Source organism: Poecilia reticulata, chromosome 16 (genome assembly GCF_904066995.2).
Source record: "Poecilia reticulata chromosome 16, P_reticulata-male-v2, whole genome shotgun sequence".
In the NCBI taxonomy this organism is placed as follows: Eukaryota; Metazoa; Chordata; class Actinopteri; order Cyprinodontiformes; family Poeciliidae; genus Poecilia; species Poecilia reticulata.
This window is the reverse complement of record NC_088845.1, coordinates 16509531-16521423: the sequence shown is the minus strand read 5'-3', so window position 1 is coordinate 16521423 and position 11893 is coordinate 16509531. Positions and strand designations below refer to the sequence as shown.

The 11893-nt window shown below is 36.8% G+C and overlaps 2 protein-coding genes across 2 annotated transcripts; both read right to left on the bottom strand.

Moving 5' to 3' along the window:
* Positions 1-92: 92 nt before the first annotated feature.
* riiad1 (regulatory subunit of type II PKA R-subunit domain containing 1) lies at positions 93-1965 on the bottom strand. The gene is made up of 4 exons (XM_008431685.3): positions 1763-1965; positions 1591-1667; positions 912-958; positions 93-513 (listed from the first exon to the last, which is right to left on the bottom strand). Exons 1-4 carry the CDS (start codon positions 1847-1849, stop codon positions 449-451), a joined length of 276 nt encoding a protein of 91 aa, XP_008429907.2. The 5' UTR covers positions 1850-1965; the 3' UTR covers positions 93-448.
* Positions 1966-3027: 1062 nt separating this feature from the next.
* il6r (interleukin 6 receptor) lies at positions 3028-10216 on the bottom strand. The gene is made up of 10 exons (XM_008431686.3): positions 9902-10216; positions 8287-8922; positions 7171-7294; positions 6579-6769; positions 6330-6493; positions 6082-6223; positions 4895-4923; positions 4718-4778; positions 4350-4461; positions 3028-4217 (listed from the first exon to the last, which is right to left on the bottom strand). Exons 1-10 carry the CDS (start codon positions 9981-9983, stop codon positions 3947-3949), a joined length of 1812 nt encoding a protein of 603 aa, XP_008429908.2. The 5' UTR covers positions 9984-10216; the 3' UTR covers positions 3028-3946.
* Between the last annotated feature and the right edge of the window lie 1677 nt (positions 10217-11893).

The following is an 11893-nucleotide window of genomic DNA, read 5'->3' as shown; positions in this document are numbered from 1 at the left end:
AAGAAGATGTAAAAATACATTTGAAGGAGATTATATTTTCATGAAAAATATATTGTGCATTTGAACCAGTAATCACATGAGACCAGGCCACATTACTTTTCTTTCCCCCAAGTTTATTTGTGTTTTATGTTAAGGTGCAACGTAAAGGCAGCAGACCAACTGTTACAAAGTCACGTTAAAATAAGGTCAATTAGTTGAACATGTGACGACAGTGAGTCTGTGAACAATCCTGTCAAAATAAGTTGGTCAAAGTGTCAAAGAGCATTGTGTAACCTTCGCCTCCTCTTTCACAATCACACATTAGTTTAATCGTCTGAGGCATTTCTAGGAATACCACAATGAGTAATATGAATACAAGCATAACGGATCAACATTGATGTAAATTTAGAACCCATCCACATCCGATCTCTGACTCAAGAAAGGTACGAGGAGGACGTTGTCAGATCTTTCAGTCCGTTTCACTGTTTTCTTTCGATACAGAGTCAGAAGGATCGCTAAGGGAGGAGAAGTGATCTGAAAAAGATGATCAGCATTACAAATAGCCTTAACTGAATCTCCACCAATTTTGATCTTGCTTTGTAGCTGTCTTTATTATATTAGTCCATATTCTGCTATCTGTCCAACATTTTGTCTCTGGAACTGTTCCATGTGACACCAGTTGTCTTCATGAATAAACTACATTTTATATTACTTGAAAAAGTTGTAGTTAGTGTCAAAAGTAACTAAGCAAAGTAATCTAAGGAAATAAAATGCAGCAATAATACTTGACTCTCTCTCGGTGTCAATTATTTTAATATGTATGTCAACTAGGATTTAACTGAGATTAAGGTGACTGTTAGCACTAGGATTAAAATGTAATTATGAGAGGTTGGAGCAATAATCCCAAAAGTGTGTCTATGTTTATGACTCACCTGCAGCAAACTCACGAATGTCAGACGGTTTTTTAACCAACAAATGTCTGTTAAATGAAAGAGAAACAAGGTCAACTTAATGTTTCATTTAATGTGATCATTTAAGCGAAGATATTGTAGATCAAGATATTGATGATCAAATAAAGGTCCAAAAGTATTGAGATAAAATAAACAACTGAAAACATTCGTAGCAAATAAAGCAATAGTCACAGATTATTAAACACACACTTTTATTGATTTCACAGTTAGATCTATGTCTTTTTAAGTGTATGTAAACGTCTGGATTCAACTGTATGTTGACTGACTTGTAAACAATTAGTCATATCCCATATCCTACAAGAACGTTGAACTTTTGATAACTTATCACAATTTTGAATCTTTTTTTCCACATTCACCAAGATGTGGTAGCCTATATGAAAAACATTATTTTTATATTCCACATATACTTTTGAAGATTTCTTCGAAACCCCGATAGACCTAAATATTGGTCACAGCTGAGGCAAACAAATAAAAAAAAAATACTGTACTTCTTTGAGTTTTCCAAACCTCTGTTTATCTCTGTCAGGAAAATGTATGGGATCTTTTTCGGATCTTTTTGAGCCGAAAAACGCTGATAAATTGAGAGCTTTTGAAACTTTAATGATGACTTTCTGGTAAAAATAGGGTGAAATAAACCAACCTTAGAAAGTCACCAATGATTTCATCCACTTCTGGATGGGCTCTCAAATACGTTTCGTTGTTGATTCTTGTTTGAATCTGAAGCAAAACAAACCGCAGATTCGGAATAAATCCAAAAACAATTTAAGCAACATATTTTTGTCTAGTTTTTCTCTTCCTCCGCGGAGAGTTACCTTAAACTGTCGCAGTTTCTCTTGTTGTTCGGTAGTTAAAATAGAAACGTTAGGATTCTTCTGAGCATCTTCCACAACTTCTCCCATGGCTTTGTAAAGCGCGTCCAAATCTAAATCTAAATGGCGATGTCCTCTGTTGCTCCGAAAAACTGAAAACCAAACGGTCACCAACGTTTGTTAACCTGTTTCCATGAAGACGTTGCCATGGAAGCGGACGAGTCTAACTGCTTGTCCACGAGGGGGCGCAGTTGAGTCAGGTTAAAAACCTAACGTTACAGTAAATATAAATCTAACTTAATGTTAATTTAAAACTATGGAAGCTCATTTATGCAGTGTGATAAAAAATATGCATTACATAATTTAAAAATAGCTAGTTCATAATTCTCGTATGCGGTAATTTATTTGAACAAAACATGCATACTAAATAATATATTTCAGTGATTCTTGAAAATAGGGACAAAATGGGTTTTAATTTTCCCATAATTGTTTTTTGTTATTTCTCAACCTTATGTATGCAAATATGACAAATAATGTTTTGGAAATGTAAAGATGCTAAGGTGCAGGCTCCCAGTTGCAACATTTTTTTTTTTTAATTACATTTTGAATCGACCTGACCACGTTGTCATCACCATCTGACAAAAATAAATAAAAAATAATTTTTAATGACCCTATTAGTGATATTTTTGCTCATTTTACAGACAAATGTACTTGGAGTGTGACATTTTGAAGTAAAGATAGAAATAAATGTACACCATCACAATACAAATCATGCAAGTTAGTTATTGATTAGTCAACAACTAAAATGTATTTGAATTTAAAAACTAATCATTGTCGGATAAATATACCATTAGTTAATTACAAAGCCTTTAATTAATTAAAGCCTTTAATATAATTTTTTTAATCATGTTCCACCACTGTTTATTATTAATAATCAATCAATCATTATGAGATAGGTAGCAAAAGCAAAATAATAACATATTAATCAGTAATTTTCTCATAAACATGCCATAGATCAATATGAAATAATAGCTCATAACTTTGAGTTAGCTAATTCAAAATAGCATTAGTCAAAAAGTCAAATGAGTCAAAAAGTCAGATGACTTTTTGACTCATTTGACTAGTCAAAAAGTCAAATGAATTTAATTGGCATAATTTTGACTAATGATGAAAAATATTTTTAGTTCATGACAGTGGAAGAAAGCTCTAGAAAGTGTATTTTAGTACAGAAATCCAACATCAATATCAACTTAAACTTTTCAGTAACATAAAATAAACTAAATATTTATTGTGATGAAGTCACCTCTGCAGGTAATTTCAAAATTTTAACATCACACCAATAGACAAAAGAGAAAGAAACATAACCACATAAAAAAACATTTTGGCACAAGTTTAAGCACGGCACGAATATAAAGAAATGAATATACAATCTGTACAAATTTTCTCTGGGTGTTAATCCTTCAGCTCAGTCCCTTTTCTCTGATTTTCTAAAACTGGTTCGTTCACAACTACATCTGAAGAAAATAAATTTAGAATATGCTAGTTTTAAAACTTAACATGTTTTGATTGAAATAGCCTAATTATAGTTTTAAAATTATGACTTATTCTGGCCTATTGACCTTTATTTTACCTGTAGTTACAGCAGATCGTTTGCTAAGATCTTTTGATCTGCCCTTTGTCTGAGTGGGAAAACAAAACAGGAAAAGTTCCAGCTTTCACACTGATCTGTGAAAGCCATAAAACAGCAGGATTTCAGGAGAAGCTCTGCTTCCACTTTATTTAGATAATGGTGACAACTGGTGTTGGATCTTGGAAACAAATGACTTTAGAGAGAGGGTCAGAGACAGCTCCTGGTAGAATGAGCAAAGATACGCCCTATTTGAATCCTTGACTATAAAACTTTGTGCACAGGAGTAACAAATTAGATTTGCTCTTGCAATTCTCCAAAAACGTCTTTGCTTTTCTTTCTTTCCTTTTTCTTCTTTCCATTTGTATCAGGTAAATGAATGTATGCCTCTGTTGTTCTGCAGATTCTGTTGTAATTTCATACGTTGTCTTCTATTGGTTTAAACTATGCAATTCTGTGATGTCAACACTCATTGTTGTTTTTCTCTGTGGCTACACGCGGCCTGCAGGGAGAACCTGGGAGCCAAAGAGGAAGATAGAGCCAGATATTTCCAAAATTAACTAATTCAGAAAATCTTCCACAACAATCGGCAGGAAGAAGTAACTTTTGTTGTTGAAATTTGTGGCTTCTAATCTGTCCATCTCAGTTCGTCCTTTCTCGTTTTCCCCGTCTTCTTGTGTGTCGCTTTGTTTATAGAGCTGCGGTCCAGAGTCCGACACCAGGGCTTCTTCCTCTGAGGATGAAGGGATGGAAGGACGAGGTGGAGACAAGTCCTCACTGTGGGTGGTGCTACTTAGACTATAGAGTTTGGACATATACCTGTCTTTGTGTCTGAAAGACAAAAGAAAACCAGAAAACCAGTTGTTCAAATCAAAAAGCCAGATAAATCTATCAGCTAAGATATAAATCAATTTGCTGCAATGCCAACATTTTTTATTTAAATGAAAAATCGAACTGCTGAACCTGAAGATGTAGACAGCCAAAAGGACGCACATGATGGCAAAAATGGCAGAGATCCAAATAACATAGTGTACGTTGCATAAAACTGAGTTGGCATATAACTCATTTGTTGTACCTGCAGCAAAAAGAGAAGAAAACCACAAGAAATTGTTACGGTTACATGTATGACGAGGTGTTATAAAAAAAGGTGTTATTTCAACAGAACTATGTCTCTTGTGGCTTGTTTGGCTGTTGAGCCTGAGTTATTGTGATGCCATGGCTTCCTGTTAAAACCCAGTGGACTATAGGTCAGTTTCAGGGTGTTTACTCCCACTTCTCGTGCTTTTATCTTAGACATGTGTACCGAAAAAATTTACTGCCAGCAAACTAACCATTAAGGTAGCTTTCATCAGGAAATCCAGAACCATAGTCTTCAGTGAAGGGCAAGTCGATCTGATGATGACAAATAAATGGACAAATAAAGAAAATCAAGACAGAAGAATATGTTAAGATGGAGCAATTAAAAGTGAATAAGTTTATACTTTCCGACTGAAAGTTAAAGTTCCTACCGTTGTGGCCGTCAGATCACTCTTTTCTTCTATATTAGTTGAAAGCAACAGAAAGGAAGAAAATAATTTAATAAAACATATTAAAAGTGATATTTTGTAAAAGTAAAGACATTAAAATTTGTGAAAAGTAAGCACAATAAAGCTAATGTGCATGGCATCAAAGAGTAATACAAAAAGCATCCAGGAGACATGCATGAAACAAAATATCCCACTTACGTTTATTGCTAAATTTTAAGAATTTGAGACTAAATATTTGAAGCTATAAAAATCAGCATGTGGTTGAAGTTTAACTGTAACTATTGTTAAATGCAGAGCAGAGTTATAGACAAACAATGGAAAATAATGATCGTTTTTTTGTTGGAGAAATACAGATAGTAAAATGAGATTAAAAAGTAAAGAAATTACGGTGTTTGCAAAAGTTACTTGAATTGTTCCACGCGTTCTCATTTCACAACCACAAACCTCTGTGTATTTTATTGGAAGTGTATGCTATAGACCGACATAGATTAGCATATAAATTTGAATTACAAGAACAAATGATACAGGGGTTAAATGTTTTGCTATTTTTTCTTTTTGGTTTCATTTGACCAAGGCACCTTCTCATACATGTTTGCTTATTTGTGATTCATGGTGAAGTCACAGGGCATGAGATAAGCTGGACAATATCGAACCTCAGCACAAACAGGAAGTTGGAAGAGATTTCACTTTCTTTCAATAACCTGGAAACAATGTGCTCTTCAAATCACTTGTGTCCATATTGTGTGATTAACAAGCTCAGGACAAAATGTGCACAATTGGTACACTTACTCAAACAGGAAGGCCAACAGGAAGAGGTAAAAGGGAGTTAACTTTCACAGATCTAATGTCTTGGAAAAATTTGTTATTGTAGGAAGGAAACAAAAGACATTTGAGGTAAAGGTGTTATGATTAGTCATGGAGCTCTACCACTAAGCTGCTGTTGCCATCAGTTACTTCTTTTAACATGTATTGCTTCTTTCTGGTTACTGTCCTTTATTGTTAATCGTCTTGGTCGTGTTTTAACTACCACTGCAAAAGCAAAATCTTCCTCTGAGGAACAGCAAGGCTCTGAATCTGGAAATTCACATGCATATTATGGCTTTAGAAATGTACAAACCTCATGAGATAACCTAACCTGGTACTCTTCTCACGTGTGTGTTTTTATCTACCTGTCCAACTTCTGGCAGAGACCGGTGAACTCCACTCGCTCCACTGACCGTCGTACTCCTCTCTAGTTCTGAGTTGAATCAGGTACTCGACACCAGGCAGAGCGTCAGTAATCAGGTACGACTGTTCTTTAATTGTATTTTCCTGCAAGAACACATTCAGACCATAGGAACAAGAAATCAATCAACGGAAACATCCCAGGTTCATCGGTTTGGATCCCATGACTGAAACATTAATTCGTCAAACATACCTGTTCATTTGAAGAGGTCGAAGGTCTGTATCTGATCTCATACATTATGTCATAAAAGTCATCCTTCTCCTTCCAGGTTATTGGTAACTTCCAGGTCACCTTTATCATCCTCTCTCGTCTCTCCACCGGGTGGGCCATCACATTAGATGGGGGGTCTGGCATCACTTCAGTCGCAGGAAAGGGTTAAAACGAATTTTTAAAAAAGTCTTACTTTCATCGAAACAGTTGCATAAAAACAGACTCGCTTACAATTATCCAGAGGAGTGAAATTGATCACAGGACTGGTGGCGTTGCCCAAGATGTTTGTGACACACAGGAAAGCCTGATGGTTCTTCCTCCGGTCATCCTCAATGTGCTCCAGAGCACACCAACAGCGGGAGTGCTGAGATGAGTATGAGCACCGCTTTCGCTTGAAATGCTCTATTTTTCCATCAGGTAAACTGGAAAGGAAAAAGAAAATCAAGTTTTCCAGTAAGATGTAACAAAGTAAAAGATAAACTTACAAACAGAAGCTCTGCAGGAAAAAAGTTCAACGATTCAGGTAGTTATGCATGAGGTAGCTTACTTCAATCCTGTATTATTATTAAACCAACAAATGAACCATGGGTAAAATTTTGTTTTTATTCAGAACTATTTTATTGTTTTTATTCTAAAAACATGTTTTGTTGTATGAACTTTAGATGTATCACTATTCCTGCAGAGCTCCCTGAGAGCACAAAGGTTTCAGTCAATCAGAGTTAGGGTTACAGGGTTAGGATTGGATTGTTGTGTTGCAACAACAACAAAAAAATAAATCAAAAATAAATCAGGCTTAGGTGAATTTAAAACCTAAGTGCCTTACTCCTTGCTCAGAAAAAGGTAGCAGTTAGGTTGCTTGATTACTGGCTTCTGAGGCCTCCATTCACAGCGAATTTTACTTCTGGGCGACTTCTTGTAGCAAAAGACAGCTGGAGTCTCAGGAGGATCTAGGATATAGAAAAACATTCAATCAGACATGTGTTTGGAGTAGCAGGAAATTATTTTCAGATAAGTATTTTGACAGGACGACATCCAGCAGACCCACATCACCATGACGTCTCCTCAAGACCGACCACGGTCCCACAGCCAGCAGACCAGAACCCATGACCAAAACCTTTCTCTGCCGCAGTTCGTAATGCATCAATATTCATGTTCTGACACATTGTGTCACATTACAGTCACTGATGGTGTTGAGATTATATAAAGTGGTGAATTAAAGAGTGAATTTGTGTTGTTGTGAGTCATGTCACACAGACCGACTTTAAAGAATGCTGTTGAAAAGAGACAAAATAAAGTCTCCTCAATGACTTTCTGATCATCTAATTTGGAGTTTGATCAAGCTGTTTCAAATTGGGTAATTTGTGTAATTTTTATTTTTCTCTCATTTTTGTTTGAAGGTCAGTTTAGTCTTTCTTCCACACTTTGATGAAAGACTAAGTAGGACTCTTGTCAGTTCTGTTGTGGCTCACTTTGACTTCATCCTTCCCTTTCGATCCCTAAATCACAGCTTAACTCAAAAATCAGATTGCAAACCCTGTCTATAAACTTGAAGTCAAGAAACCTTCATGATGTTAAACATTTAATTAGCTTGGTTATCGCTCTAAATTTGCATTTCTGTCTAGGTGCAAAGTTTGCTTTTCATACTTGGATCATGTGGGCTTTGGTTGATTTACCTATTTAAGGATTAGAGCGCTGCCCTTAAAATGATTAGTGAGAAACATACTCCTGAAAAACATGAAACTGATTTGATTGATTTAAGATCCTGCCATTCCTTGCATGAAATATTTGGTGAGAAACCTCAGTGATTTGGAAGGATACCTCCACCCACATGTTGATTTTTCAATACATAAATTGGACTGATCAGTTCTTTTAATGAAACGGATGAAATTCTGCACACACTGCAGTTGAGTGTCTATGTAGGCATCGCGTTGTAACTCACCTGCAACAATCACCTTAACAGCAAGTGTTTCTTCTCCCATGTGGTGACACGTGTATTTCCCAGCGTCCGTCAGTCGCACTGAGCTCAGAGACAGACCGCTGCCGTCACTCAGAAATTCAAGTCCTCCCCAGTCTCTGTCTGCGCTCTCCATCAGCTGTTTGTTCCACTGCCACTGAGGCCTCATTTTAACCTCTCTGGTTGCTCTGCCGCCTCCCTCTGACTCCTTGTCTTTATATTCACCCTCGAGTTTCATCTCTTCATCCTCCCAGTCTGACCTCTCCCCTGTTGTGGTTTTGCTGGGAGGGCTTGGCTGGACCACTTGTGGAGAAGTGGCGTGTTCCACGTCTGAATATCCGCTGCTTCGGTTCTCTCCTAGCAGAGTGCTGATTCCGGTCGCCGTGGTGGGAATGGCGAATCTCCCGCTTACTGTAGAAGATTTATCACTTCTTTTTGTAAAAGCCCTGTTTCTTCCAGCTTGCTCCGTGGTGGGAGTTCTCTCCGACGTAGATCCTTGCTTGTTTTCACTTGAGACATTTCTAGTTAAGGTGACTTTCACTCCATTCACCTTCACATGGCCACTGCAGGTCAGTTCCAGCCTGCTTCCTGGAGACACAACCACCACACCAGGAGGAGGGTCTGTACACACACACACACACACACACACACACACACACACACACACACACACACACACACACACACACACACACACACACACACACACACACACACACACACACACACACACACACACACACACACACACAAACAAACATTTGTTGCAAAGATACAAACGAGGCTGGCTGTCTTTGTGGGTTTAATCAGGGCCTTATTGTGCTGCACTGTGCTGTCTTTAAATGTTCTTAGGGCATGATCGCTGGTCCCAGATCAGTAAGCACAGAACAGATAGGATGCAGCGTTGCATAACAAAAATTACCAACTCCTTCAAAACTTCCTCTTTTAATCTGTCTCTCTCTCTCGCCTACACAGTCGCTCTTCTGTCCTGAACTTTTTCTTCTCTGATAATCACACTTTTTGTGCATGAAAAGTTCCTCAAATCTTATTGACGCTTTGATTTATCTGAACAAATGTCTCTCTCTACCACTGGATAAAAGAACAAGTGATCCAACTTAAATATGTCGCCACAATTGGTCACAAGTAATCAAAATAAGTTACTTTATTACATTTGATAAGTTGCTTTTTTTCCTCAAACTAATTTTAGTAACTTTTTGTCCAACGATATGAAAGAATCTAAGTTCTAAAAATGTAAAAAAAAAAGATCTACAAATTATATCCCAATAAGTTTATTAGACTGAGTTCAGTAATCTGAACAGAACAGCGCTAAAGATGAACCGCTATCCTGCTGGAATGATGAAAAAAAAAAAACAATAAGAAAAGACAAAACACCAGTTAAACTATTCAGAATGTAGAGGAAATATAGGTAAAATATTAATTAGTTACTTTTTTTTTTCTACAAGAAAAAACGTGAAACTAAATGTGAAATTAAACCCAGCCGCTGCAAAGGAGATTTTTTTGAAATCTTAACAATGAAACAAAGTCATAACAAAACAGTAAAAATTCAAAAACACATTTATATTATTGACTTATGACTCACCTTTTCTAGGACAAATGCCATCAAAAATGCTCCACACTGGCAGGACGTACAAAAAGCACGACAAAAGTAGCAGAACATCCATCTTTGGAGCTGGTCCCCCCGTCGACAAGTCCTCAGACCATCACTGACACTTGCGCTGCGGCTGCAGAACACCAAGTACCGTTTAACTTCATAAAGTCTGAGAAGACACTGACTGTATTCCAGTACAGGCAGGATTATTAAACCAGAGTTCATGTGGCCGCAGCAGCGCGTTGTCCGTAAGACCCGTTATTGTGAAATCCCAGTGCTCTTCCCCCTGTTTAGCGCCGTTACACAGAGGAAATCCTCCTCAGCGTCAAAATAAAACCCCCCTTGAACGCTGAATTTAGGTCTACAACTGTAATGTCAGTTTAGTACAATCTTTCTGTGCAGTTTTGACATTTATTACAATCTTTTGTGCAGTTTTGACATTTATTTTAAGTACTTTTCTGACTGATATTATAACTTGGACACCAAAATCACATAATGAGTGTCCATCTTTCATAGTTTTTTTAAAAAATGTAAAGTTTGACAAAAGAATTTTAACTTAAAATCCTCTAATAATCATCAGACATTTGTCTTTGTGGCTTAATGTAGAATTATTTAGAATTTATTTTTATTTTGAACATTACAGATAATGAATCCTTGTGTTGTCCGTTTTGTCTCAAATTACATTTGCATAGTAAAGGTCTGGTTACCCAAAGATAATAAAAGAAAACAAACAATGTGTGCTATTGATTTGTTTTGGAAAGTTTTGCACAAACAAGACTAAGTTTTGAACGGATCTTGTACATCATAAAGAAAAGGTAAATTTACAGTAATTTGTCAAAGTATTTTCATCCTTAAACTTACTCACATTTTGTCTCATTACTGCTGCATGTTGTTGTGTTCTGTTCTGGTAATTTGTAATAATTTAAAAAAAATATTATAATATAGAAACAGATGTTCTGTGAAAACCTGAGAGGTTTGTTTGAAAACATTAGTTATCACTAATCATGAAAACTAAGAAATACAGCAAACCGGTCCGGCCTTATGTGTTGAAGTTTGAAGCAGAATCAGGTTAGAAAACTTTGAATATTTCACTGAGCCTTAAGTCCAAATATAAACATGGAGTGTGGGGCAACTAGAAAACCAACCAACACATGAGAGTTCCTTAAAGTGACTGGTTAGACAAGGAGAACATTAACCAGCAAACAGATCTATGGTAACTTTGGGAGAAATGAATAGATCAATAATTCAGTTGGAAGAATCTGACAGGACAACTGCTGGGTCTGCAGTCCACAAATCCGGCCTGCATGTAGAAAAAAGCCACAGGAGGTACAACTTCGCAAAACATGAGGGAAACACAGCAGACATGCAGAAGAAAGTCCTCTGGGGACATGAGACCAAAACTTATCTCTTTGTGTCATATGCAAAACATTTTATGTGGGTGACAAACTGCGCTGCACAACACACTGAACATATCAATGAAAAAAATTGGTGGCTGTATCATAATGTGGGGATGCTTTTCTTCAACAGGGCCAGGTAAGCTTGTCAGATTTGATATGAAGACAGATGAAGCTAATTACTGGTGGAAAACCTGCTAGAGGTTGACAAAGAATTGAGACTGGGGCTTCAACAGAGCAACGACCCTGAACATACAGTCAGAACTATAAGTCAGTGGTGCTGATCAAAGCATATTTATGTGTTAAAATGGTCTAGTCAAAGTCAAGACCTAAACACAAATCAGAATCAGTGACGAGACTTGTATATTGGTGAGCAAAGATGTTCTCCATCTTATCTGAGACAGAGCAAATTGGCAAAGAAAAGATTTTAGTAATACCTCAACAGGCTTGCAACAGCAGTTACAAGTTTGTGGTTTATAAACTATTAACTTAGAGGTCCTGAACACTTACAGCAAATGGACTGAACAAGCCAGTCTTTTCAAATTTCTTAAATATTTTTTTTCAAAGTTAGCGTTTTTCTTCTACTTCA

What these genes read in the sequence shown, in the direction of transcription:
- riiad1 (XM_008431685.3), bottom strand. Translation starts at nt 1,849, where the DNA reads ATGGGAGAAGTTGTGGAAGATGCTCAGAAGAATCCTAACGTTTCTATT. An exon ending in ATCATTGGTGACTTTCTAAG is followed by an intron (nt 959 to 1,590) that starts GTTGGTTTATTT and finishes TTCATTTAACAG; the next exon opens with ACATTTGTTGGTTAAAAAAC. An exon ending in CATTCGTGAGTTTGCTGCAG is followed by an intron (nt 514 to 911) that starts GTGAGTCATAAA and finishes CATCTTTTTCAG; the next exon opens with ATCACTTCTCCTCCCTTAGC.
- il6r (XM_008431686.3), bottom strand. Translation starts at nt 9,983, where the DNA reads ATGGATGTTCTGCTACTTTTGTCGTGCTTTTTGTACGTCCTGCCAGTG. An exon ending in TGTTAAGGTGATTGTTGCAG is followed by an intron (nt 7,295 to 8,286) that starts GTGAGTTACAAC and finishes TCTATATCCTAG; the next exon opens with ATCCTCCTGAGACTCCAGCT. An exon ending in CTCTGCCAGAAGTTGGACAG is followed by an intron (nt 4,924 to 6,081) that starts GTAGATAAAAAC and finishes CAACTAATATAG; the next exon opens with AAGAAAAGAGTGATCTGACG.